Genomic DNA, 26,587 nt, shown 5'->3' with positions numbered 1-26,587 from the left:
CGTCTATGTGGAGTGTAGCTGAATGGAAGCCTACCTGTGGGGAAAGCAGCTGTACAGAACGCAACCTGCCTGCTACCAAACACCCGGCTGAGGCACTGCAGCGCAGGGCACATCTGTTTTGGGAATGTATCTGCATGGCCCACCTATGAAATGAACGAGACTTGCAGGAGGAATTGCCGTGTGGAAAGACATTAGAAGCACTTGTACAAGACACACCTGCATTGAAGTACGCCGGTAGGGGACCCAGCTATATGAAAAAGCCCCATATGGATGAATATGTAAATGGAATACACCTGTGGTGGGGGAGGCTCTATAACGCATTCCTGGGTGGAGGAATACCTGTTGAGACACATACCTGTGAGGTGCAGGAAACAGCCCTGCAGGAGGGACGGCTGCATAGAACTGAGCTCACGTGAGAGGGAGATCTGAGCCTGCCTGCGTGGGGCTCACGGACATAGAAGCACATCTGAGGGGGGCTCGTGTGTTCTGAGGTCCACCTGTCAAGCATGCACCTGTGAGAAACCATTTGTTTGGGGCATCTCCGTGTGAAAATACCTGTATCCCCCTGTGTTGTAGGGCACCTGCGAGGGCCACCTGTGAATGAAAACGTCTATGAGGAGACCCTCTGTAAGAGGCTTTGTCTGGAACATACGTGTTAGAGCACACCTATCTGGGCATATTGCCAGGGAACCATATTGCCCTCACGGCTGTATCTTTGGATAAAGGAAGATGGTAATAAGACGACCCCATCCTGCAGACTCGAGAGTGAAGAGTTATGGTTAAGGGGAAATTAATCCCTTCCAAGTCATAGATCAACGATGGGTAAGAATCCCAGGTCTAGTTAAATCTCTGCTTTGCCCCTTCCTGGGCATATGGACTGGGGTGAGAGGCTTAACCTCTTATTTCCTCATCCGTGAAGTGCGAAAGCCAGTCCCACGTACGTTTTAGGGTTTTAGAGACGACGACGCGAGAGGTGAGTAAAAGACCAGGCTTGTGCAACGCAATGAATCAACGTCAGCTATTATTATTATTCGCTGTCAAAAGGCCCGGGCGCCCCTCCCCCTAATGGTGAATCGAGAAACTGCGCCCGAAACTAGTGGGAGGGACCTTCGGCAGGTGCACGGAGCGCGACAGACTGGGGCCCCGCCTCCAGTTACGCGGCCTTTATCCCCAGCCGCGCCTGGGACTCCTCCCCAGGCAGGTCGGGAGAAAGCAATTTTCTCGGTGTCCGGATCAGGTCGGGGCCCCTTTAAGACTTCCTGGAGAGCCAGGGGCCGCGGGACAGAAGGCTGCCCTGGGTCAGTGGGGAAGCCCCGCCTAGGTGGGTGGGAGAGGCGGGACGGGCGGGCACAGCTCTTGCGGCTCTGGCCAATAGGAAACCGACTTTGCAGCAGCCCGGCGCGTTGATCTTCCGTTTCCCAGGCTGAGTGGAACCGAGAAAGGAGGCGCACGGGCGGGATGACAGCACGGCTAGATATTGTGCTTCAGTGGCCGCGTAGGGAATGTGATTGGAGCGGGAGGGCTGTTGCAGGCCTAGATGGCGCAGAGTTGGTCCTTGAGAACATCTAGGAAAAAAGAGAACTTTAGTTCCTGATGAAAATTAGTAGAGGCGGGAGGTCAAGTGGAAAGGGATTACGTAACCCAATCCTTGAGATCTCCTTACCTCGCCTCCTTGGGCAGAGGGTAAACTGAGGCACGTAGAAAGGGAGCTACGAAACCAGACCTGAGATATTGCTCTCTCCAGCCACTCCATTTCCAGAATGAATGTGGTGCTCCCTAGGTTGTGCTAATACCGGGGCATCCCTGACCCGCCCCACCACCACCCCCACCCCCCAGCTCCGCCCTCAGCCCCCTCCCCCCAAAGCGGGTCGGGGAAGGAGAAGCAAGTTCTGGCGCGGGCGGCGACGGCTAGCAGTCACCGCCTCCTACAAGTGCCGGAGCCCGGCAGGCAGCGCGGAGGCTGCGGTGGCAGTGGCCGCGGAGCTGGCCCTGCGGGGCCCCGGGGGGGGAGGGGGAGCCGTCAAGCCCCCGCTGAGGCCGCCGCTGCCGGGCCTCCCCTCCCCCCCGGGCTGGCGCCATGCGGGGGGGCCCGGGCGATGCCGAGCGGCGTCAGCGCTGGGGTCGCCTCTTCGAAGAGCTGGACAGTAACAAGGATGGTCGCGTGGACATTCGCGAGTTGCGCCAGGGACTGGCCCGGCTGGGCGGGGGCGATCCGGACCGCGGCGCCCAACAGGTACCCCCGCTGGGATACCCCTCCTGGTGCGCGGCGCTGGGCCCAACTGGCGCCGGGTAATCTGAGCCCCTGAATGGAGCGCCGGGAGTCGCCCGTGACAGCCTGTGCCTAGCTTGAGCGTCCCTGTCTCTTTGCCCGTGCCCACCCGTGTCCGGGCCTAACAGGATCGCTCAAGATAGGACCACCAAGGCCCCAGGCCTGCAGTTCAGGCTGCCAAACCTGTCCCCCTCCTCCCTCTGGGTGGAGGATGTCTGCCAGGGAATGGGGCCACGTGCGCTTTTCTGCCCACTGCCCTGGACACACCCTCCTCTGAACTCTTTGCACAACCCAGAGACATGGCCTGCACCCACCTAGAGGAAACATGCCCTCCCCTCCCTCCTACCCAGCTCTGGGCACCCACTACTCTCCCAGGCAGCTGCCCCAGACTCTATGTTTACATTCCCTTCCCTGTCCTTTCTAGGACTTGGCTCAATGCCCCAAGTTGTCCCAGCCAAGGACCCAATCCTATCTGAGGCTGCCCTCAGCTGGGGATGATCCTATCCAAGCAGGAACTTGACCCCAATCCCTCTACACCTGAAGACCCACATGCAACTGGACTGTCTCCATAGAACCCTGAGACCTCCAGTCACCCTCCCACTTTACAGATGGGTAAACAGAGGCCCAGTGGATGCTCAGTGTGGTTGTGTCCTTGCTACCACATCGCTCAGTGCCATCTCCAGTGAGAGCTCTTGAAACTGCCACTCGGACAAGTTCATGTAAGAGACAGCTGGAAGGACAGGTTGCAGAAACAAGAGCCCAAATCCACCTACCTACTTCCCAGCTCTGTAACCTTGGGCAAGTTACTTGACCTTGACGAGCCTCATTTTGCTCACCAGGAAAGTTGAACAACTGCTGTCCACCTCACAGACCTACCATGGCCTTGGGCATCTTGTTGAGGGGAGAGCTGATGGCAGGGTGATGCGCCCAGGTTCCTGGGACCTAAGCTTGTCATGCCCCACATTGTGGGAGCAGCTTTTAGGAGCTCCCTCTGACCTTTCTCCCCTGCCAGGGCATCCACCCTGAGGGTGACAGTGACCCAGACGGCGGCCTTGACCTGGAGGAGTTTATCCTCTACCTGCAGGAGCGGGAACAGCGCCTTTTACTTCTGTTCCATAGTCTGGACCGGAATCAGGATGGTAAGGCCGGGGGATGGGGCTGTGGGGGCCCTGGAGACCCCAGTGGGGTTAGAACTGGCAATGCCAGGAGGAAGCGGGGACGGCTGCTTCTCCCTGATGACTCACAGGCTATTTCGGGAGCTCTCCTCACCCTCAGCTAGGTGGTTCAGGGCCCAGCTGGCCTATCCCACCTCCTTTTCCTAATGGGGTGGGACCCTATTATTTATTAGTCATATTATTTGTGGTGCAAAGATTCCCCTCCCCACGTTGCTCCTGGATTCCCTGTGAGACAGAGCCACCCCCATCGTATTTTCTGGATGTCCAATATGGCCTCAACTCCCTGTGGCATGGGAACCCCAATAATTACCCCTGGACTTAATCCTTCATTCATTCAGCAAATGCAAGTCCCTCCCAATATGAACCAATTCCACCTCTCTGATCCCAATGGGTCAAGGGCCCCTCACCACAACCCTGCCACACACCTCACCTTGGGTTCCTGTGTGCCCTGGTCTTGTTAGACATCCCCAGTCCAAGCTATTCTGGTCCTCTGACTCAGGGTCCCCCCCTTGGGCCCCCTCCCCAGGTCAGATTGATGTCTCTGAGATCCAGCAGAGTTTCCGAGCCCTGGGCATTTCCATCTCGCTGGAACAGGCAGAGAAAATCCTGCACAGGTGAGTGGCTGGGTCCACAATCCCAGGTAACTCAGACCCCTGAGACCCCCTCAGCCACCTCGAGCCTCTGAGCCCTGGACCCAATCCCAGGGAGGGAGTGGAGCTGAGATCTTGGGCCAGTTGCTTTCCCTCTCTGAGCCTCAGTGTGCCCCTCTGTAAAATGGGGGGCTTTGCAGTGCCAAGGAGCTCAGTCTCCTCCCCAAACAAACCAGAATCTCCCACCTCCCTCAACTCACCTCCCAGCCCCAGGCACTGATTCTGTCCCACCTGTGCCCCTCTCCCCACCAGCATGGACCGTGATGGCACCATGACCATTGACTGGCAGGAGTGGCGTGACCACTTCCTGTTGCATTCGCTGGAGAACGTGGAAGATGTGCTGTATTTTTGGAAGCATTCCACGGTGAGGTGGGGGTGACGATCCCAGCCTGGTGGTCGGGACCTCTCTTCCCCAAGGCATAGGGGCAGGGGCTGGATTGGCACTCTAGTGGGAGGAGCCACTGGGAGCAGCCTGAGGGTGAGGTTCTGCTCTCCTCTTCCTCCATCTGGGGCTCTGGGAACTGATGGGAGCTGATGGGAGCCCTTCAGACTTACTGTGGGGGCTTGGGGAGATAGGCAAGAGAGGGCTCACCAGATGGGGCATCTGGTCTCCCACCTTCTACCCACGCAGCTCTCCTTCTGCTGGTTTCTAGTTCTGCCCAATAAAGAATTCTGCTGCTGAAAAGACAAGTTAGGAAGCCACTGTTTTTGGAGGGTCTGATGGGATCCATTAGAAATTGAGGGAAGAAGTGCACTGGATTGTCATTTCTGGGATGGGAATCCCTAACTGATGCTTCTGATAGGATCTGATGGCATCTGGAGGGAATCCATCCTTGGGATCTGCTGAGAATCTCTTGAGAGGTCCAGAGATTCCCACCCTGGGAGACCTATGAGGGGCTTGGTTAAGAAGTCCACAAGTGGAGATGCTAGAGGGTGGATGATCTCTGTGGGGGAGACCCATGGGATCAGGGGGAGACCCCAGGAGAGAGCCACTGGGCTCCTGATATGGGAAGCCCCTTGTAGGATCTTGTGTGGCCCTGGAGGAATCTTCTGGAATCCTTATGTAAGAGACCCTATGGATGGAATCCTGCAGAGGGATTTCATTGGCCCTGGAGGGATCTTTATGGAGCAGAGGCTTGAATAGGAGGCTTTGATGGGATTTGGTGGAGGTCCCCAGGAAGGATGTTACCTTTCATGGAGACTGCGGGGCTAGATCTGGTAGGGATCTGAGAGAGATCTCTTGGATTGGTGGACTCTCTGGGTATCCTGGAATTCATGGGGGAGATGCCCCAGTTTAGAGCAGGGTCACATCTTCCCAGCCCCAGTGGGTCATGACACCCCCAGCCTCTGCATCCCCAGGTCCTGGATATTGGCGAGTGCCTGACTGTCCCGGATGAGTTCTCGGAGCAGGAGAAGCTGACTGGCATGTGGTGGAAGCAGCTGGTGGCGGGCGCGGCGGCGGGTGCCGTGTCCCGGACAGGCACAGCCCCTCTGGACCGCCTTAAGGTCTTCATGCAGGTGAGGCCCTGGAGAGACCCACCCCCTCCTTTCCCCAGGCCTGGACCCCTGGAAGGGACCCCGAAGCCACCTTGTCTCCCCCCACCCAGGTCCACGCCTCCAAGACCAACCGGCTGAACATCCTGGGGGGCCTCCGGAGCATGATCCAAGAGGGGGGCGTGCGCTCCCTGTGGCGTGGCAACGGGATTAATGTGCTCAAGATTGCACCTGAGTCAGCGATCAAGTTCATGGCCTATGAGCAGGTGGGGGCAGGTGTGGGGAGGGATGGACTATAGACATAGGGTCTGCAGGATTGGCCTGCGGGTGCGGGAATGTCTGCAGGTCCCCGGGAGTAGGCATCTGCTCCCCTACGGGACGCCCCCAGCAGAAGGACAGCAGAGGGGAAGTTCAAACCCACAGAAGGCCAAGCCCTGAGGTCCCGCCACCTCTGTGTCTCCCTCTCAGATCAAGCGGGCCATCCGGGGGCAACAGGAGACACTGCACGTGCAGGAGCGCTTTGTGGCTGGCTCCCTGGCTGGTGCCACAGCCCAAACCATCATCTACCCCATGGAGGTAAGGAGCAGCCCTGGCAGAGACCTCGCTGTACTGTGGGAGGTCTGCAATCACCGTTTCACTCCAAGGTGTGAAGTGGGGTGATCCACTTCACATTGATCCGCTAAGCACTGGGTGATCACTTTGTCTCTTCCTGATTCAGACTCATTACAGCAATGCTGTTTCTTGTGGAGCTGGTCTGGGTATCACAGTTTGACATGTGATTTCTGGCGACAGTACTGGTTTGTTGTATCTGACTCTCAGCTCAGTCGTATCTGACTCTGCGACCCCATGGACTGAAGCACACCAGGCTTCCCTGTCCTTCACTATCTCCAGTTTGCTCAAACTCATGTCCATTGAGTTAATGATGCCATCCAACCATCTCATCCTCTGGGCGAGAAGGGCCCCCTTCTCCTCCTGCCCTCAGTCATTCCCAGCATCAGGGTCTTTTCCAGTGAGTCTATGCTTCACATCAGGTGGCCAAAGTGCTGGAGCTTCAGCATCAGTCCTTCCAGTGGATAATCAGGGTTGATTTCCTTCAGCATTGGCTGGTTTGATCAGTGTTGGTTTAACTGTTTAGATGACAGTTGTGGGGGGCAGCCACTGATGGATACGCCTCTTCTAAGGATCCTGGTTTCCAGGATGCTTGTCCCCAAGGGAATCATTTCCAAGTGAAACCGTTTTTGGAGAAATCATTTCAAGTTTCAGGTTGTACCAGGCATCAGTTAGGATTGGAGTGATAGAAAACTTAAATCATGGAAATGAAGTCCGGAGGTGAGCAGTTCAGGGGTGGTATAAGTGGCTTCAGAGTGTCGGAGAACAAGAGTCTATCTTGTTCTACCACCTCAGCATGCAGCACCCTCCTTATGGACAAAAATGGCTACTTGTGCTCCAGTTACAGCATCCACATTCCAGCCAAGAAGGAAAAACAAAGGAAGGAACACCTCCCTGACTTTAAGGATGCTTTCTGAAAGTCTTGCATACTTCTTCACCTTCATCGGCTTGGACTCAGTCACATGGCCACACACCTAGGGAGGCTGAGAAATGTAGTCTATATTTCTAGAGGCTGTGTGCTTGCTGAAAATAACAGATTCTATTGCTAAGGGATATTGGGAGATAGTTAGCAGCGGGTGCCACAAGCAACCCTGATAGATGTTAACAGTTTGTCGGTATAGAGTTTGGAGGCAGAAGATAGATTCTAGAGCAAATGGTTATTTTAATTCAGTTATTCTCAGGGTGTCTCCAGCCAGCTGTCTTCATTCCTGGATGTTGTGATTCCAAAGGCAGCTTTTCCAGGGATAACCGGGTTCTCCCCAGGTGCTGAAGACACGGCTGACCCTTCGCCGGACGGGCCAGTACAAGGGGCTGCTGGACTGTGCGTGGCAGATCCTGGAGAGAGAAGGTCCCCGTGCCTTCTACCGTGGCTACCTGCCCAACGTTCTGGGCATCATCCCCTACGCAGGCATCGACCTGGCCGTCTATGAGGTCTGTGGCACTCCCTTCTCTGGGTGGGGTCTGCTCTCCCTGGGGGTCTAAATCAGTTGACCTCCATAGCTATAGGTGGAGAAGCAAAGCACCATGGGCCATGGGATCCTGGGGAACCTTTTCAGGCATTGGACCCCCATCCCCTGCCATTCTTCCACTTCCTACCACAAGAACCTTCCATCTGTAGCTTGGTCTTCCCAGGTCTCAGGACGTGTGAAAGTTGGGGACCACTCCAGTTCAGAGAATCAAGGGAGCAGGCAAAGCTGAGCTTCAAAGATGCCCATCTCCTCCCAAAACATGGGTCAAACACGCCTCTACCACCAAGCCAATGTTTTCTTTAAGGTCTGCCCATTTCGGTGTCCATTGTCACTATAAAATCCACACCCCATGGTCAGCATCTTGGGACCTTTAGCAGGAGAGGAAGGAGCCAGGAGTTTTTGCTGATTCTCTTCCAGGGGCCTCATCCATTGCTTTTCCCATCTCCTGGCAGGATCACCAGGGTCTCCCAATTAACACAGAAGTCCCCAGGCATCCCTGCCCCGATGTTTGTATCCAGCCCAGCTTCCTGGGTGGGCAACCTGTCCAGTTGCCAACTCAAAAGGGCCCTGGGCTTGGTTGAATGCTTTGCTGTTGCCATCCTGAATTTGTTTTTCTTTTCATTTGTTTATTTATTTTTGGCTGCCCTGGGTCCTCATTGCTGCACTCAGGCCTTCTCTAGTTGTGGCATGCGAGGGCTGCTCTCTAGTTGTGGTGCACAGGTTTCTCATTGCAGTGGCTTCTCTTGTTGCAGAGCACAGGCTCTAGGGTGCGTGGGCTTCAGGGGTTATGGCCCTTGGGCTCTAGATCTCAGGCCCAGTAGTTGTGGCTCACGGGCTTAGTTGCCCTGTGACATATGGGATCTTCCCAGACCAGGGATCAAACTCATGTCCTTTGCACTGGCAGGTGGGTTCTTAACCTCTGGACCACCAGGAAAGTCCCGTCTTAAAATTTTCAGTAATTTTTGAACAGGGGACCTCCCTTATTTTTATTTCACACTGGGTCCCACAAATGACATAGCTGGTCCTGATCTGAGAATGCCCCATACTTGCCAACCCTACCTGCCCTACCAGCCCCCAGCATCTATATAGCCAAATGAGATAAAGCTTCATTCATTCATTTGTTGGTTTAGCAACTGTTTCCTAAGCATCCATAAGTGCCTGGCACTGTGCTGGCTGCTGCATTCAAGGTTGTTGTTCAGTTGCCAAATCGTGTCTGACTCTCTGTGACCCCATGGACTGCAGCACACCAGGCTTTCCTGTCCTTCACTATCTCCCTGAGTTTGCTCAAACTCACATCCATTGAGTCAGTGATACCATCCAACCATCTCATCCTCTGTCGCCCCCTTCTCCTCTTGCCCTCCATCTTTCCCAGCATCAGGGTCTTTTCCAGTGAATCAGCTGTTTGCCTCAGATGGCCGAAGTATTGGAGCTTCAGCGTCAGTCCTTCCAATGCATGCATTCAAAGAGTACAACATAATTCTTGTCCTCCTGGGATACCCCTCCAGTGAACAAAGAAGGCAGTAAACCAGCAAATAAATAGTTTCAGATCCTGAAAAGTTCTCAGAAGACAACAAAGAGAATGTATAATCGCAAGTAGCTGTGGGCAGGAGGAGGGAATGCCTGGTGGGCTAAAGTCCATGGGGTTGCAAAGATCCAGATGCAACTGAGGCTGGGAATGCCTCTGAGAGGTGATGCTGGAGTGATGTGTTGAATATATATCAAAAGAGAGTGTGAACAAAGCAGAGGGCATAGCCAATGCCAAGGACCAGACATAGAAATGAATTTGGTCTCTTGGAGGAGTGAAAGTCTCTTTTTTTTCTATTACAGCTTATTACAAGATATAGAATATAGTTCCTTGTACTATACAGTAGAACCTTGTTGTTTATTTTATATACTGTAGTTTGTATCTATGGGACTTCCCTGTAGCTCAGATGATAAAGAATCTTCCTGCAATGCAGGAGACCTGCGTTCGATCCCTGGATCAGGAAGATCCCTTGGAGAAGGAAATGGCAACCCGCTCCAGTATTCTTGCCTGGAGAAATCCACAGAGGAGCCTGGTGGGCTACAGTCCATGGGGTTGCAAAAAGTCAGACACAACTGAGTTACTGACACACACAAACAGTTTGTATCTGCTAATCCCAAACTCCAAATTTATCCCTCCCCTCTCACTTTTCCCTTTTAGTAACCATAAGTTTTTTTTTTCTGGGTCTGGAGTCTGTTTCTGTTTCATAGATAAGTTCATTTGTATAGTATTTTAGATTCCACATACAAGTGATATCATATGGTATTTGTCTTTCCCTGTCTGACTTACTTCACTTAGTATGATCATCTCTAGGTCCATCCACGTTGCTGGAAATGGCATTATTTCATCCTTTTTTATGGCTGACTAGTAGTCCATTATATATAAGTACCACACCTTATATGGTACTTATTTAAGTAAGTATTTATATGGTCAGTGGACATTTATTTCCCTGTCTCAACTATTGTGAATAGTGGTGCATGTATCTTTTCAAATTATAGTTTTGTCCAGATATATGCCCAAGAGTGGGATTGCTGGATCAAATGGCAGCTCTATTTTTAGTTTTTTAAGGAACCTCCATACTGTTTTCCACAGTAGCTATACCAACTTATATTCCCTCCAAAAGTGTAGGAGGGTTCCCTTTTCTCCACACCCTCTCCAGCATTTGTTATTTGTAGACTCTTTAATGATGGGCACTCTGACCAGTGTGAGGTGATACCTCACTGTAGTTTTGATTTACATTTCTCCAATAATTAGCAACATTGAGCATCTTTTCACATTCCCATGGGCCATTTAAATGTCTTCTTTTGAGAAATGTCTTTTTAGGTCTTCTGCCCATTTTTTGATTAGATTGGTTGGTTGTTTTGCTGTTGAAGAGTGGAAGTCCTGAGTGGCTGGACAGAGTTGACGTCAGCAAGGACTCAAAGATCACGAGTTTGGGTTTCTCCCAAAGGTGATAGGAAGCCATTAAGACTCCCGAGCAGATATAAGACACAGCCTTATATCATTCATTCTTCACCCCAAAAGGGATTTCAGAGGTCTAAGTAGTTTGAGAAGCCCTGTGCCTTCTTGACATTTCAAGATCTTAATTAGTCTCTTAAAGACTCTGAGAAGTCCTACAGAAACATGATTTACTCTTTTTTAAGCACATAAGTTGGCCATACTTATCCAGGTGTTAAAACCTCTTTTTAACAGAACTGCTCTTAAAAACTCATCAAACACCTAATTGGCTAATGCAGCTCTAGCCACAAAGTCAGTATAGTAAATACTTCTCATTTGCACCTTCCATGCCCAGACCAGACATCACCAATCCATTACCACACTTGAGTCTCTCTCAACACAGTTCTGGGAAGCCATTAGCAATGGATTAAGATTGACTCAGTAAATGCAACCTATGAACCTTTTTCCAGTCCCAAGGTCAGAAAAAAGATTCTGGACTTAGAGAGGCCTCACAGAAGTCCTCAGAAGGGATTGGCCAAGAGCATAGCTCTGGACTTGGGGGTGACTCTGAATGTTGATTGTCACCTTTATCTTGTGGCTTTAGGCAAGTAACTTGCCTTGAGCCTCAGTTTCTCATCAGTGAAATGGGGATAGTAATTGTTATTTAGTCATATCAGTCATATCTGACTCTTTGCAACTCTACGGACTGTAGCCTGCCAGGTTCTTCTGTCCATTGAATTTTCCAGGCAAGAATACTGGAGTGGATTGCCATTTCCTTTTCCAGCGGATCTTCCCAACCCAGGGATCGAACCCATGTTTCCTGATTGGCAGGGGGATTCTTTACTGAGCCACCAGAGAAATCCATAAAATAGGTCTAATTGGGCTAAAATCAAGGTGTCAGCAAGGCTTCTTTCCCTTAGGAGGCTCTAGGAGAGAATCCGTTTTCTTACATTGTCCAGTTTCTGGTGGCCCACGTTTATTGGCTCATGGCCCCTTCTCCATCTTTAAGATCAGCAACATGGCCTCTTCCCCCACCTCATGTCTCTCGTGTCTGTTTCTGCATTCACATCTCCTTCTCTGACTTTTAGAAGACTTGTGATGACATCGGGCCCACTTGAAAGCTCTAGGATAGTCTCCCACCTCCAGATCTTTAACTTAATCCTGTTTGCAAAGTCCCTTTTGCCACAGAAGGTATCCTATTCACAGATTCCTGGGATTAGGGCAGGAACAATAGGGGGGCCATTATTCCACATACCAGAGAGGGTTTGTGTGAGTGTGCACAGTTGCATCTGGATCTTTGCAACCCCATGGACTGTAGCCCACCAGGCTTCTCTGTCCATGGGATTTTCCAGGCAAGAGTACTGGAATGGGTAGCCATTTCCTTCTCCAGGGAATCTTCCTCGCCCAGGGATCAAACTCAGGTCTCCCATATCGCAGGCAGATCCTTTACCACCTGAGTCATCAGGGAAGCCCAGAAAGAATCTAGGTGAGGTTTTTTTTTGGTTTTTGGCCCCATGGTGCAGCAGGCATGTGGGATCTTAGTTCCCCCACTGGGAACTGGATGGAATCCAGGCCCCCTACATTAGAAGTGCTCAGTCTTAACCACCGGACCTCCAGGGAAGTCCCCTTTAGGTGAGGTCTAAGCAAGAGCCTGCATGGCTAAGACCAACTGTCACAGGATACAGAAGCCAGCCGGCAGGGTCCTGGTGTCACCTAGCTCCCTCCCACCCTCCTTCCTTCTCCACCCCTCCCAGACCCTGAAGAACCAGTGGCTCCAGCAGTATAGCCACGACTCAGCTGACCCGGGCATCCTCGTCCTCCTGGCCTGTGGCACCATCTCCAGCACGTGCGGCCAGATAGCCAGCTACCCACTGGCCCTGGTCCGGACCCGCATGCAGGCCCAAGGTGAGGCCTGGGTGGGACGAGGAGACAGGGAAGGTCTCACGACTCGGCCCATCTCCCCATCCCCTGGCTCCTTCTCCTGAGAAAACAGAGTCCCAGGCTGGGGTCCTCCTGGAATTTGGATTGGCCTTGACTCAAGTCCTGACTTTTCTCTGGGCCACAGTTTACCCTTTTGTGACATTGGAATGGGAGCCCCTTATCCTAAGCAGGAGACCAGACACAGTCAGTACTGGATGAGCATCCCAGCGATCTCAGTTGGGAGGCAAGCTTTCTGGGCGGGTCCTTTGAGTTCTAATTTGCAAGGCTGCGTTATAGCCAGGCCAGGGAGCAACAGGGCCAGGCTACAGGCTACAGTTGTTCTATTGTATTTCTCTGGATTGTTTTTTGAGGGTTTTTTTTTCTTTTTTTCTCCCCTCTACTATCCCTCAATCTTTTTTTTTTTTTTTTTTTTGAGAATTTCTACAGGGATTTTAGCATTTGTGTTGGGATTTTTGCCAGGGGTTATCCACACATAACACATATGTAGTCTCCCAACCCTCAAAGGGCTTCCAGGCTGGAGAGGAAGGTGCTGAATAAATCATCCCAAAATTAAGTATGGATTTAGGGTTGAATGAAGGGGTGGGGAAAAAGCCAGACTCAGACTTGGGGCACCAAGAAGGGCTCCCCTGAAGAGGTTTGGGATGGAGGATGGAAGGATGAGTCAGAGTTTAGCTGAGAGAAGAGGGAAGGGATGGAGCTCCAAGAAGAGGACATTTCTCTGTCCTCTCCCACCTCCCCTTCCACACATACCTGTTCTGCTTCTCATCATCCCCAAATGTGGGCCCTCCAGATTGGGGTGAAAAGTTCAGCAGCCAAGTCCAAGGCCAGGAGAAGCCCCAACTTGGAGTGGTAGGTTCCACTGTTAGTCCCTCTTGCTGCAATGACCGCCTGGCCCAGCCCTGGTGGGGGTGGTGGGGAAAGAGGGGGAAGTGAGAGGGGGACCTCTGGCCTTACCTGACCTCCCCACCCCTCCCCAGCCTCCATTGAGGGAGCCCCCCAGCTCTCCATGCTGGGTCTCCTCCGTCACATCCTATCCCAGGAGGGCGTGCGGGGCCTCTACCGGGGCATTGCCCCCAACTTCATGAAGGTTATCCCTGCTGTGAGCATCTCCTATGTGGTCTACGAGAACATGAAGCAGGCCCTGGGGGTCACGTCCAGGTGAGGGACCCAGAACCCACCTCCCCTCCCCCAGATCCCTCACCTCAATCATGATGTCCCCCCACACCTGGGCCACTGGAGACCGAAGAGACAGCCAGTGGATCCCAGATCCTCCCCCCACCCTACCATTCAAACCACAGGATCCCCATACTTCATCCACTGGGTCCTGCATCCCCACACTTCAGCCACTGGATCCCACGTTTTCCTGTCCCTTCACCCCCGTACTGAGTGCTGGACCTCCATGTCTTAACCACTGGATCCCCCACAAGCCAGCTAATGGATCCTGACACCCCAACCACAGCAGCACCTACCCAGTATCTAACCGCCCCCCCACCAGCTGCCTCAGGCACCGGATCCAGTGTCCTCAGGCAGTGCTGGATCCTAGATCCCCAGCCCTAAACGGGCGGATCTTAGATCTTCTGCTTCAAGTCCTGGATCTCCAAGCTCAACCACTGGACTCTGGATCTCAAGAAACCTCAGCCACGGTATCCTGACAATGCGAGGCCTAAATCCTGGGACCCCATCCACTGGATCCTGAATCCCCTCCCTCCAACCACTGGATTCCTGAATCCCTTTACCTCAACACAGGGTCCCAGATCCTGCTGCTTCAACTCCCCGATCCCCACATTTCAAGCATCATTCCCTCAACACCCCCAACCACAGACCCCAGATTCCCAAGCCCTGACCTGCCAGATCCTCACTCCTCAAACCACAGTCTCGTGAGCCCAATGGCAGAGGAGCGGTTCCAGACGACTACAGCTGTAGGACCCCAGGTCCCTGCACCACAGGCCTTGGATGCTAAGACTTCACCCATCAGAGGCAGACCCTGCCACCTCTAGGCCCTGGATGCCAACCCTTAACCCCTGGTCTCCGACCTGAACCCTCCCAGGCACTGGACTTTGAAAGCTCAGAGCCCCCAGCTAGCTCCCACTAGGCCAGTCAGCACCCTGGATCCCACACGCCCCTGTTCCAGACACATACCGGAGACCTTCCCCCATGGCACAAACCCTACAGTCTCTGGAGCCTGCAGGAAGCCCAGGTCCCAGCCTCCCAGCTTGAAAAGCCACAGGATATGCCCACTGTCCTGACACACCTGATGCTGGCAGGGGGAGGAGACATCCCTCCCAGGCCCTACACAGACGCCGGGCCCCCAACTCCCCAGCGTGGACGTGCCCCTAGGCCTGGGGCAGAAGTGGGGTGGGGGGAATGGCATGCTCAAGTGCTCCTCCAGCACTCTGCTGGTCTCACACCCTCTTCCCACCTATAGGCTGATCACAATCCCTAGAGCATGGCTGCCTCTCTCTTAGGGCTGGCAAGCAGGCAATCTGAAGCTGGGAACACATTAAGGGGACCCCACACGCACACACACCCCAGCACTGCCAGCCCCTCCCCAGGCTTCAGAGTTGGAAACCAGGAGCAACAAACCAAGGATGCAAAACAAAGCCCCACCCCTCTAAGCCCCCAAATTCACTCCAGGTCTATTTTTCTACCAGAGAGGAGTTGACAACCCATCCCCCCACTTACCCCAGCCCCCCACCCTGTACCTTCTGCACTTTATATTTGGATACTGAGCTTAGTATCATTGGGGAACCCCCTCTCCATTCCTTCCAAGTCCTTGGGGAACCCCATTCAAGGACTGTGAAAGAGGAACTGGGATGTTTGGGGGTTGGGAGGACCCCCTCCCCCAATGCTTCCACCTCCTCCACCCACACTACGCCCCACCTCCCTGCCTGTGCGTGTTATTTCAAAGGAAAAGAACAAAGGAATACATTTTCTAAGCTCTTTCATTGTGGTTTTTACTGAAAGGGGGTGGGTGGATGTGGGAGTACCTCTAACTACTCACAGGGAAGACATATGGGTTGTCATCTATCATTCACGGAGAACAGGAAATGACTCCATGAGCCTCAGTTTCCACATCTGTAAAGTGGGTGCAGGGGCAAGTCCACATTCCAGAGCCCTCCTAATTTGTCCTGTATGTTTTTCTAATTACACAAGTGTGTTCTTTTCCTTGGGCTACTGTAAAAAGGTATCAAAAACAAGAGGCTTAAAACAACAAGAAAATTAAATATTTTTCTATTGTGGTAAAATACATGTTACATAAAATGTACTCTTTCAACCAATTTTAAGTGCACAGTTCTATGACATTAAGTACATTATATTCTCATGCAACCATCCCCACCATCCATCTCCAGGACTTTCTTCTCATTTTCCCAAACTGAAACTCTGTCCCCATTAAACACTCACTCCCCATCCCCTCCCCCAGCCCCTGGGCCCACCATCTACTTCCTGTCTCCGGATTTGACTCCTCTGGGACCTCCTAGAACTGGAATCATGCAATTATGTACCCTTTTCTGTCTGGTTTATTTCACTGGGCATCATGTCCTCAAGGGTCATCCATGTTGCAGCAGGTGTTAGAATCTCCTTCCTTCTTAAGGCTGAGTAATATTCTATTTTAGGGCTTCCCAGGTGGCTCAGTGGTAAAGAATCCACCTGCCAATGCAGGAGATGCAGGTTCGATCCCTGGGTCGGGAAGATCCCCTGAAGAAGGAAATGGCAACCCACTCCAGTGTGCTTGCCTGGAAAATCCACGGACAGAGGAGCCTGGCGGGCTACAGTCCATGGGGTCGCAAAAGTGTGGGACACGACTTAGCGACTAAACAATGATAACAGCAAGGGTGGTCGAGGAGAAGGTAATGTTTGAATAAAGAGTTTTAAATGGTGAGGGAGGGGTGCCTAGGGAAACAGCATCCCAGGCAGAGAGCACAGCAGGTGCAAAGGTCCCCGGGCAGCATCATGCCTGGTGTGTTGGAGGAACAGCGAGGAGGCCTGTTTGCAGCGGAGTGAGCTAGTGGGAGAGAGGGAGGAGGGGCGGGCTGGGAGCGGATGGGGCAAGTAGAGCAGGACTTTGTGGGCTGCGAGGAGGACTCTGGGCGGGTAGGTGGAAGCCCTGGAGGGCTGTGCGGGGAGGAGGGGCGGGCCCTGACTCAGGTACTCATGCGCGCCCTCTGGTGGTCGCTGCAGGGAAGACAGACTTTAAACCGTTAGGTCTGGAGCTGGGGGACAGGGGTGCAGGCCACTGCACTGGTCCAGGTAAGTGACAAGGGCTGGACCAAGGTGGTAGCCATGTACATGATAAGAAGCAGCCAGATTCTCGATATAGTTTGAAGATTAAGCCCACAGGATGTAGTGACAGACTGCGCAAGAGAGAAAAGGAGGAATCAAGGATGACATCGGGGGTTTTGATCAGACAGTTTGGACAATGGAGATGCTCTGAACAAAGGCTCTCACTGGATCCTATTGACAATGCTGTGTGGTAGAGCCAATCATGACTTCCAATCTCCAGATGGGGAAACTGACGCTCAGAGAAGTAAAGCAGGGACCCCAAGGTCACACAGCGAGAAGAGTCTGAGATGGAATCCAAACTCGGGGCCCTCTGACTCCAAACCTATGCCCGAGTCACTTCAGGGACTGACGGTGCGTCTCTCTCTCAGAACTCTGAAGACTTCCCCTTCTCCCCCACTTCCATCTCCTGTTGACATGACAATGAAAGGCCATGTGTCCGTTTCCTGTGGCTGCTGTTACAAAGGACCACGAACTTAGTGGATTAAAACAACACATTGTTGTGGAGGTCAGAAGCCTGACATGGAGCTCACTGGGCTAAAATTAGGCTGTCTGCAAGGCTGGCCCCTTCTGGAAGCTCCAGGGGAGAATCTGCTAACTGGGGTGGCCTTCTTCCTCCATCCTCAAAGTCAGCAACAGCCTGTGGAGTCTTTCTCACCTCCAATCCCTCTAGCGCTGACTCTTCTGTCTCCCTTTTCCCTGTTGAAGAACTTGCGAGATTACACTGAGCCCCTGTGGTGAATCCAGAGTCATCTTTCCATCTCCCCATCAGCTGATTAATAACCTGAATTCTATCTGCAAATTTAATCCACTCCCTCTCCCTTAAATTGCCACATAATGTAACACGTTCGTGGGTTTAGAGCGATTGTGATCTGGACCTCTGGTGGGGATGGGGAGGAGACACTCACTCTGTCTGCCATATGCAGTGAGGTCACAAGGACCACTATGACTTTATCATCCCCTGGGACCCAAATTTACAAAGCACCCCTCCCACACAGTTGCTGGATGGGCCAACTTCTGGCCAGAGCTTTGAGCCTGAGTGTCCTGACCCTCCAGCTATGATGGGAGCCCAACCGGAGCAAGCTCAGAAGCCCAGCTTGCGGGTCCAGAACCTGTTTAAGAGGGTCAAGGCCTTCTTCACCAAAACTGGCCCCCCAGCCCCACCCCCAGCCCCCTCCCGGAACCTGGGCTGTACCCATGTATACGGGTACGTGTTTGGGCACCTGGGGGAAAGAGAACCGGAGCATCCCCCATCGCAGCAGGTGAGCTTGGGAACCACAGGCCCTGAAGAAACTGCAGCTGGAACTGCAGAGGGAGAAGGTCGCCCTGCCCACCCTCTCTGTATGGCCCACTCCCCTCCAAGCCGGCCTGGGTAGAATGCCACCTGGAAGCTGTGGGGACCAGGGCAAGCCTTGGACTGGAGCCGAGGGGGAGGGCAGGTTCTAGAGATGTGTCAGGAAAAGGACCACCAGCCTGGATGAGTGTGGGTGGGAGCTGGGTCTGTCCTGCAGGTGCTGGACACAGGGGAGCAGCTGATGGTCCCCGTGGACGTCCTGGAAGTGGATAATGAGGGAGCCTTGTGGAAGTTCCTCCTCTCGGGAGCCATGGCTGGGGCAGTGTCTCGCACGGGCACGGCCCCTCTGGACCGTGCCAAGGTGTATATGCAGGTGTGTGGGGACCATGGCGCTGGGGACATTGGGGTGGGGATGGATGGGAGTGGAGCTGATGGAGTTCAGGGAGGGGGTGAGTATGTAAATCGGAAAGAGAGACAAGGGTGGGGTTGGGAGTGGAGTTGGAGTTAGAAGGGGGCAGGACTTCCCTGGCAGTCTGACAGCGGTTAGGAATCCATGCTCCCACTGCAGGAGGCACGGGTTTGATCCCTGGTCAGGGCTTCCCAGGTGGCGCTAGTGGTAAAGAACCCACCTGCCAATGCAGGAGACATAAAAGACATGGGCTCAATCCCTGGGTTGGGAAGATCCCCTGGAGAAGGAAATGGCAACCTGCTTCAGTATTCTTGCCTGGAGAATCCCATGGACAGCTGGCGGGCTATAATCCATAGGGTTGCAAAGAGTTGGACATGACTGAAGTGACTTAGCAGGGAACGAAGGTCCCACATGCCCCCCCAAAAAAGATGGGGGCTGAATGGAGATGAAGTGAAGGGCTCCTCAGAGGGCTGACAGGGGCTCCATATTTCCAGGTCTACTCCTCCAAGAAGAATTTCATGAATCTGCTGGGAGGTCTCCGGAGCCTGATCCAGGAAGGGGGCATCCGTTCACTCTGGAGGGGCAATGGTATTAACGTGCTCAAGATTGCTCCAGAGTATGCCATCAAGTTCTCTGTCTTCGAACAGGTGGGTGGGGAGGGGATGGTCTGCTTTCCCCAGCCCCACCCTCAAGCTGTCACCTCTCAGAGTACCCACGATCCCCTAAAGCCCAGATGTTTATCCAAAACATACTTTTAAAAAAAGATTTTTTTTTTTTAAAGAATTTTAATGTACTTTTTTTTGGCTGTGCCGGGTCTTCGTTGCTGTGCATGGGCTTTCTCTAGTAGTGGCGAGTGGAGGCTCCTCTTTGCTTTCTTTAGTTGTGGTGTGCAGACTGCTCATTTCAGTGGCTTCTCTTATCGCAGAGTAAGGGCTCTAGGGCTCTTGTTGCAGAGTGAGCCCCATCTAGGGCACGGGCTTCAGTAGTTGCGGCTCCCGGGCTCTCAAGCACAGGCTCAGTAGTTGTGGCGCCTGGGCTTAGTTGTCCCGAGGCATGTGGAATCTTCTCGCATCAGGGATCAAACCCCCATCTCCTGCATTGGCAGGCAGATTCTCTACCACTGAGCCACCAGAGAAGCTCGCAAGACATATTTTCATCCTGCAGGCCCCACACCTCTTCCCCTGGGTGAGTTTCAGGAAGGAAAGGAGGCTAGTTCTCACATTCCTCTCTCCCATCCCAGTGTAAAAACTACTTCTGCGGAGTGCACGAGTCCCCACCCTTTCAGGAACGTCTCCTCGCCGGCTCTCTGGCTGTGGCCACTTCCCAGACACTCATCAACCCCATGGAGGTAAGAGTATCTGCCCCATAGAAGATGAAACAAGATGATTGGGTGGCAGCTGCTATGGCTTCCTCCTTCCCTGCCCCCTCCTCCTCCTCTTTATGTAAGACACATATCAAAGTTGTATTCCAGATGGCTTACCCAGTCATCTCAACACTATTTACTGAATGGGTCCTCTCCTCTCCATCACCAATGACCCAAGATGCCACCACTGTAATTTACTAAATTCCTATATGCCTGCAAGCTCAGTTGTTTCAGTCGTGTCCGACTCCTTGCAACCCCAAGGACTGTAGCCTGCCAGGCTCCTCTGTCCGTGGGGATTCTCCAGGCAGGCATACTTGGCGGGGGTAAGTCCCCCTCCAAGGAATCTTCCCGACCCAGGGATTGAACCTGCAGCTCCTGCAATGCAGGTGGATTCTTTGCTGCTGAGCCACTGGGGAAGCCCCAAATTCCTGTATACCTTGGTATATTTGTTTTGGTGGGGTTCGTTTGTTCTGTTTTGTTGCCATATCACCTGACACATGGGATCTTTAGTTCCCCCACCAGAGATGGAACCTGTGCCCCCTGCAGTAGAAGCCGGACCACTGGACCACCAGGGAAGTCCCTGGGTTTATTTCTGAACTTTTTCTTCTTGGGTTCAATCCCTGGGTCGCGAAGATCCCCTGGAGAAGGGAATAGCAACCCACTCCAGTATTCTTACCTGGAGAATCCCCGTGGACAGAGAAGCCTGGTGGGCTACAGCCCATGGGGTTGCAGAGTTGGACATGACTGAGTGACTAACACTTTCACTGTTTCTTTTCTTGACACTCGGGTTCTCTTCATGCACTTCTAATTTTTTTCTTTAAATTTTAAATAATCTTCTAACTTTTTTTTAATGAGTAGGCTTTATTTTGTAGCACAGTTTTAGGTTTACAGGAAAATTAGGTAAAAAAGACAAGAGCATTCCCATATATATCTTGGCTTACATACGAAGTTTCCGCTATCAATAACAACTTGAATTTGGGTGGTACATTGGTTACAATTGAGCTAATATTGATACATTATTATTAACTAAAGCCAATGGTTGACATCAGGGTTCACCCTTGGTGTTGTGACTTGCTATGGGTTTTGACAAACGTGACACGTAGCCACCATAATAGCATCATGCAGAAAAATTCCACTGCCCTAAAAAGTCATTGTACTGCACTTATTCACCTCTCCCTCCTTCCTCCAGTCCCTAACAACCACTGATCATGTTACTGTCTATATGGTTTTGCCCCCTTTTTTTCTTTTGGCAGCACCCTGTGGCATATGTTCAACAAGGTATTGAATGCTCGCCCCCTACATTGGATTAGGGTCTTAACCATTGGACACCCAGGGAAGTCCCAGCCCAGTCTTTCATTTTTGAGGCTTGATATTATGTCTTATTTTTCTCTATCCCTTCTCTTATTAGTTTTCCAGGCTATTCTCCATTGATTTTTTTCCTTTTAAAAAGTTAGAAGTAATCTGCCTTGTTCAGAAAACAAAATCACACATTGGTATTTGTTTTTTACTCATTTACTCTAAACTCAAGTGAGTTTAGAGATTATTGTCATCTGGTGGCTCAGACAGTGGCTCCTGCCTGCAATGCAGGAGATCCAAGTTTGATCCCTGGGTCGGGAAGATCCCCTGGAGGAAGGAATGGCAACCCACACCAGTATTCTTGCCTGGAGAATTTCATGAAAGAGGGGCCTGACAGACTACAGTCCATGGGGCTGCAGAGTCAGACATGACTGAGCAACGAAAATTTTCATTTTCACTTTCTATACAATATTGGGTCTACATATCCAAGAATACATCCATTTGGTCAAGTCTCCTTTTTTGTTCCCTAAACAGTCTTTTAAAGCTTTCTTCACATAATTCTTGCCCTTGTCTGGTTGAGTTTCTTCGTGTTTTTGTTTTTGAAAATTAGTTGATTTACAATGTTGTGTTAATTTCTCCTGCATGGCAAGGTGATTCAGTCATACGTATGCAATTTTTAATAAATACATTAAAGAAAAAAATATATCTTTTCCATTAGGGTTAATTAAAGGATATGGAATAAAGTTCCCTGTGCTATACAGTAGAACCTTCTTTACCATTCTATATATAATAGTTTGCATCTGTGTTTTTATTTTGATTGTTACATAACAAATTACCACACTCAAGAGCTTTTAAGATGATACAGATTTATTATCTCATTGTTTCCGTGGGTCATGTCTGGGCACTGGCTAGTCGGGTCCTCAGTTCAGGGTTTGATCAGGCGGAAATCAAGGTGTCAGTCAGTTGGGCTACCAATGAACCCATCTGAGGCTCAGGCGTCCTCTGCCAAGCTCCCTGGTTATTACCAGGATTGTTTCTTATGGTTGTAGGACTGACAGTCCTCAACTCCCAGAGGCTACCCACTGTTCCCTGCCCTGTGGTCCTCTCCATAACAGTTAGTTTGAGACCAACCCTAGGGAGCTGCCTGACAGTCTAACGGTTAGGATTCCACACTTCTTTCACTGCCACGGGCCTAAGTTCAGTCTCTGGTTGGGGAACTAACATCCTGCGAGGCGAGAAGCATGGCCAAGATATAAAACGCCAATCCAAAACTGTTTCTGAACCTTCAATCTCTTCTTCTGACTCTTTTAAAGGGCTCACCTGATTGAGTCAGGCCCACCCAGGATGATTTCTCTTGATTAACTTAAGTCAACTGGTGACACAGGAAGCTCACCTCTGTGATGGAGGTGGATGGGATGGGGGCAAGTGGCAGGGAAATCCAAGAGGGAGGGAATATATGTACATGTAAAGCTGATTCACTTCACTGTCCAGCAGGAACTAAGGCAACATTGTAAAGCAATTATATGCCAATTAAAAAACATCTAAAAAATAAAGTTAACTGATTAGGGGCTTTATTATATCTGCAAAATCCCTCTGCCTTTGTGCTTTGTGTACCCTGATCCAAGAGAGTCACAGTCCATCACGCTCACAGGTGTAGACCATTTTCAAGGGCAAAGGGAGGCCATTAAACAAAGCATGTGTATAAGGGGGACCGGAACCATGGGGACCACCTAATTTTGCCTACCACACACGGTGTGCTGTCTTTTCCACAACTGTTGAGTTGCCAACATTTTGATGTTGGGGCATTTCATAAAAACTCCAGTTTCTGGCTTCTTTGGGAAAACTGGCAGATCTGCCTACCTGGGGTCCAGGTAGAGGAAGTTTGGCTGGGTTAGGGCCGCTGCAGGCCCCACTCAGCTCACATCACTTCTCTCATCTTTTTTTTTTTTTTTTAGTTTTATTAATTTTCTTGGCTGTATCTCATATCACGCAGGATCTTAGTTCCCCGTGAGTGCATGTTAAGTCTCTTCAGTTGTGTCTGACTCTATGCGACCCCATGGATTGTAGTCCACCAGGCTCCTCTGTCCATGGGATTCTCCAGGCAAGAATACTGAAGCACGTTGCCATTTCCTTCTCCAGGGGATCTTCCTGACCCAGGGATTGAACCTGCATCTCTTATGTCTCCTGTGTTGGCAGCCGGGTTCTTTACCACTAGCGCCACCTGGGAAGCCCCCTTAAGTTCCCCAACCAGGAATCAAACCTGTGCCCCCTGCAGTGGAAGCATGGAGTCTTAACCACTGAACTGCCGACGAAATCCCTCCCTCACCCTTTGAGAGCACTTACGGGCCGGGCCGAGGCAGCTGGGTTTGAAACCCAGCTGTGTGCATTCTTGAGCAGTTGCCTCCTGTGCTGGGGGGTCATTGAGGCTCAAATAAGCCGCCTTACTCCTCATCCTCCCCAGGTGCTGAAGACGCGGCTGACCCTGCGCCGGACTGGCCAGTACAAGGGGCTGCTGGACTGTGCCAGGCAGATCCTGGAGCAGGAGGGCACCCGCGCCCTTTACCGCGGGTACCTCCCCAACATGCTCGGCATCATCCCGTATGCCTGCACCGACCTGGCCGTCTATGAGGTGTGGGTCCCTCAGAGGGGGTGGCAGGGGCGGTGTGAACCCAGGCCCATGGAGAGCTTCCTCCTGGCCTTCTTCTCTCCTAGATGCTCAAGTGTCTTTGGCTGAAGTCAGGCAAGGACATGAAGGACCCTAGTGGCCTGGTCAGTCTATCGTCTGTGACACTGTCCACCACCTGTGGACAGATGGCCAGTTACCCGCTGACTTTGGTGCGCACCAGGATGCAAGCCCAAGGTCAGCCTGGCCCTTTCGGCAACCTTGCGTACCACCACCCCTTGCCTCTGCTCTCTGAACTTTCTCATCACCCCTCCAACACACACACAAACTGACTCCCAGACTCTCCATATCTGATCCTGGCCATCTTTGCTAACCCCTGAACCAACCGAAACTTACCCTCACCGCCAAACCTGATCCCAGTCCCTTTCAAGTAACCCTACATATCACTAAAATGAACACCCAGCTCCCAAAGGACTCCCACAAACCTCCTTGAATGTGACTCAGGCCCCCATACTGACCTCAAGACATATAGTCCCCAAATGACCCCCCAACTTGTCCAAATCAGACTCAGGCCTCATCTGGCTCCAAAAGGCAAATGGTTCCTAAACTTTCGAAAACTGACATAGACATTCCCAAACTCATAACCACCTCCCCCAGTATCCCACAAATGGGCTCTCAAACTCCTAAACAAATCCTCAAATACCCAAACAGGTTCTTAGCTTACCACCTTGATCTTGAAAATGTCCCCAAACTACCCCTTAGCACACTGCAAAGCTCTAACAGATCTTTGTTGCTGTTCAGTCGCTCAGTTGTGTCTGACTCTTTGTGACCCCATTGACTGCAGCCTGCCAGGCTTCCCTGTCCTTCACCATCTCCTGGAGTTTGCTCAAACTCATGTCTATTGAGTCGGTGATGCCAATCCAACCATCTCAGCCTCTGTTGCCTCCTCCTCCTCCTGCCCTCAATCTTTCCCAGCATCAGGGTCTTTTCCAATAAGTTGGTCAAAGTACTGGAACTTCAGTTTAGCATCAGTCCTTCCAATGAATATTGAAGTTGCAATGTTTTCTAAGATGTTTCCTAAAACAAATCCTGAAAATTCCTCACTCTGTAAACTGACCAATTTCCTCTGAAAGGCTTCCAAGCTTCTTTTCCGCTAACACCCTAGACCCTCTGCTCCTGGCTTCAGTCCCCACCTCCCAACATTCCAGCTCCCCACTCCCCACCCCTTGATGCCAAGTCATCTCTGGCCCAGGCCCTGAGCTTGCCTCTGTCCCCACAGACACTGTGGAGGGTTCGAACCCCACCATGTGTGGAGTCTTCCGGAGGATCCTGGCCCAGCAGGGCTGGCCAGGGCTATACCGAGGCATGACCCCCACATTACTGAAGGTGTTGCCTGCAGGCGGCATCAGCTACGTGGTGTATGAAGCCATGAAGAAGACCCTGGGAGTATAAGCAGTGAACTAGGCGACATACCCTGGGCAGAAATGGAGGGGAAGATCCAGTGTCCCCTGGCCCCAAAGGGCCTTCCAGGCTTGGGACCGAGGGCAGATTTGTCAGGAGAAGCAGGCTGGTTGCTGGGTCAGAAAATTCCTGGTGCCTCCTCTCCTGGGTGCAGCCTGGGACTAGTCTGGACTCCAGTTTGGCTTGCTGCGACTTGTCCTGATTCCATGGCAAAAGGGTGAATGTGGAAACAATGAGGAATAAACAGATGGCTTCTGCTGGCCGTGTCTGGAATATCTGGGTTCAGGAGGGCAGCTGGGCATCTGGATACCTGGGTCCTGTGGGGGGTGGGGGGTGGGGCGGGAGTAGCTTGGGCCTCTTAGTCTTGAACGGGAATTGGAAGTCTGGAAGTTGCCTGGGTCCAGAAAATAAACTGAGGGCCTAGATAAGAGCTTGGAGCTCGGATTCACTTGATCTTAGCCAAAAGGCCGAGAAGCGATTGGAGCTCGGATCCAAGGACCTTATGTGAAGCTGATGTAGGGTGTCGAATTAAGAGCCTAGGATCCCTCGGTCCTGGGAGGAAATCTAGACCCTTGAGTTGGTAGGAGAGCCGGTTCCATGCGTTCTGGAAGAGAAGTAAAGACCCTAGATCCCTGGATGGAAAGAGGAGAGGGTATGAGAGGATCCCTGAGTTTCCTCTTGCTTTGGGGCCACCCCACCCCCGGAAGCACCCGTCTCCAAGGCCTCAAGCAGGCCACGTGCCTGGCTTACCCGGCCGGCCTCCGGGGACTCTAACCCAGACGTCAGGCCTGAATTCCTGCAGCCGGTGGCCAATGCCCACGTCGGCTGCCATTCAATCCGGTTCCGGCTAATCCCCTCCCGGCGTCTGGTGGCTGGCTCCGCCCCAATGCAGCGGCGCTTCCTCTAGCTCCCACCAAAACGGGGCACCTCCATTTCCTTCATTGTCATTTGCCTAGGGTGAGGTCAGTCACCTTACACCCGCCCCGCCACTCAGCCATTGGCTTAGACGACGGGACTAGAAAAGGATTCTGGTTAACGCTAAAGTAACTCAGTCCAAACGCAAGCGCATCACACCGACCTCGCCAGAGATTGGCTTAAATTAATTGCCAATCTCTGTAAAGACCGCCTTCCGTGTGTACCCATTGGCTTGCCTACACGACAATCTCACTGGACGCCCACCCAGCCCGTTCAAAGAAGTCTTTCGCCAGACTCCTCCTTCCTGTCCGCTTGACTCTTAGGAGCCGTCAATCCGGTTCAGAAGCCGCCCCGCGATTCTGGAACTCCCGCTTCATTGGGC

The 26,587-nt window shown here is 52.1% G+C and overlaps 2 protein-coding genes and 1 long non-coding RNA gene across 7 annotated transcripts; 2 read left to right on the top strand and 1 right to left on the bottom strand.

Annotated features, from left to right (window-relative positions):
• Positions 1 to 943: 943 nt before the first annotated feature.
• Positions 944 to 26,332, bottom strand: LOC122440300. Its single transcript, XR_006269083.1, has 5 exons — positions 26,041 to 26,332; positions 25,303 to 25,922; positions 15,568 to 15,740; positions 13,317 to 13,465; positions 944 to 1,565 (listed from the first exon to the last, which is right to left on the bottom strand). It is a non-coding gene; the product is annotated as an uncharacterized LOC122440300 (long non-coding RNA).
• Positions 1,890 to 15,507, top strand: SLC25A23 (solute carrier family 25 member 23). 5 transcript variants are annotated; one of them, XR_006269082.1, is made up of 12 exons: positions 1,890 to 2,233; positions 3,282 to 3,408; positions 3,971 to 4,058; positions 4,347 to 4,458; positions 5,454 to 5,612; positions 5,702 to 5,854; positions 6,057 to 6,164; positions 7,461 to 7,628; positions 12,380 to 12,530; positions 13,357 to 13,415; positions 13,544 to 13,724; positions 14,110 to 14,248. XR_006269082.1 is itself a non-coding variant. In XM_043466370.1 (11 exons), the coding sequence occupies exons 1-11, from the start codon at positions 2,078 to 2,080 to the stop codon at positions 13,649 to 13,651; spliced, it is 1,389 nt and encodes a 462-aa protein (XP_043322305.1). In that variant the 5' UTR covers positions 1,891 to 2,077; the 3' UTR covers positions 13,652 to 15,507. The 5 variants fall into 5 exon arrangements, 3 of the variants coding, with proteins under 3 accessions (XP_043322305.1, XP_043322304.1, XP_043322303.1); XR_006269081.1 differs by having other exon boundaries at positions 14,062 to 14,201; XM_043466370.1 differs by having other exon boundaries at positions 1,891 to 2,233; positions 13,544 to 15,507.
• SLC25A41 (solute carrier family 25 member 41) lies at positions 16,322 to 25,550 on the top strand. The gene is made up of 7 exons (XM_043466372.1): positions 16,322 to 16,414; positions 17,843 to 18,511; positions 19,042 to 19,194; positions 19,788 to 19,895; positions 23,668 to 23,835; positions 23,919 to 24,066; positions 25,109 to 25,550. The coding sequence occupies exons 2-7, from the start codon at positions 18,380 to 18,382 to the stop codon at positions 25,279 to 25,281; spliced, it is 882 nt and encodes a 293-aa protein (XP_043322307.1). The 5' UTR covers positions 16,322 to 16,414; positions 17,843 to 18,379; the 3' UTR covers positions 25,282 to 25,550.
• Positions 26,333 to 26,587: the final 255 nt, after the last annotated feature.

This window comes from Cervus canadensis, chromosome 4 (genome assembly GCF_019320065.1).
Source record: "Cervus canadensis isolate Bull #8, Minnesota chromosome 4, ASM1932006v1, whole genome shotgun sequence".
Classification (NCBI taxonomy): domain Eukaryota; kingdom Metazoa; phylum Chordata; class Mammalia; order Artiodactyla; family Cervidae; genus Cervus; species Cervus canadensis.
Note: the sequence above shows the minus strand (reverse complement) of the source record. Positions and strands in the feature narration are given on the sequence as shown.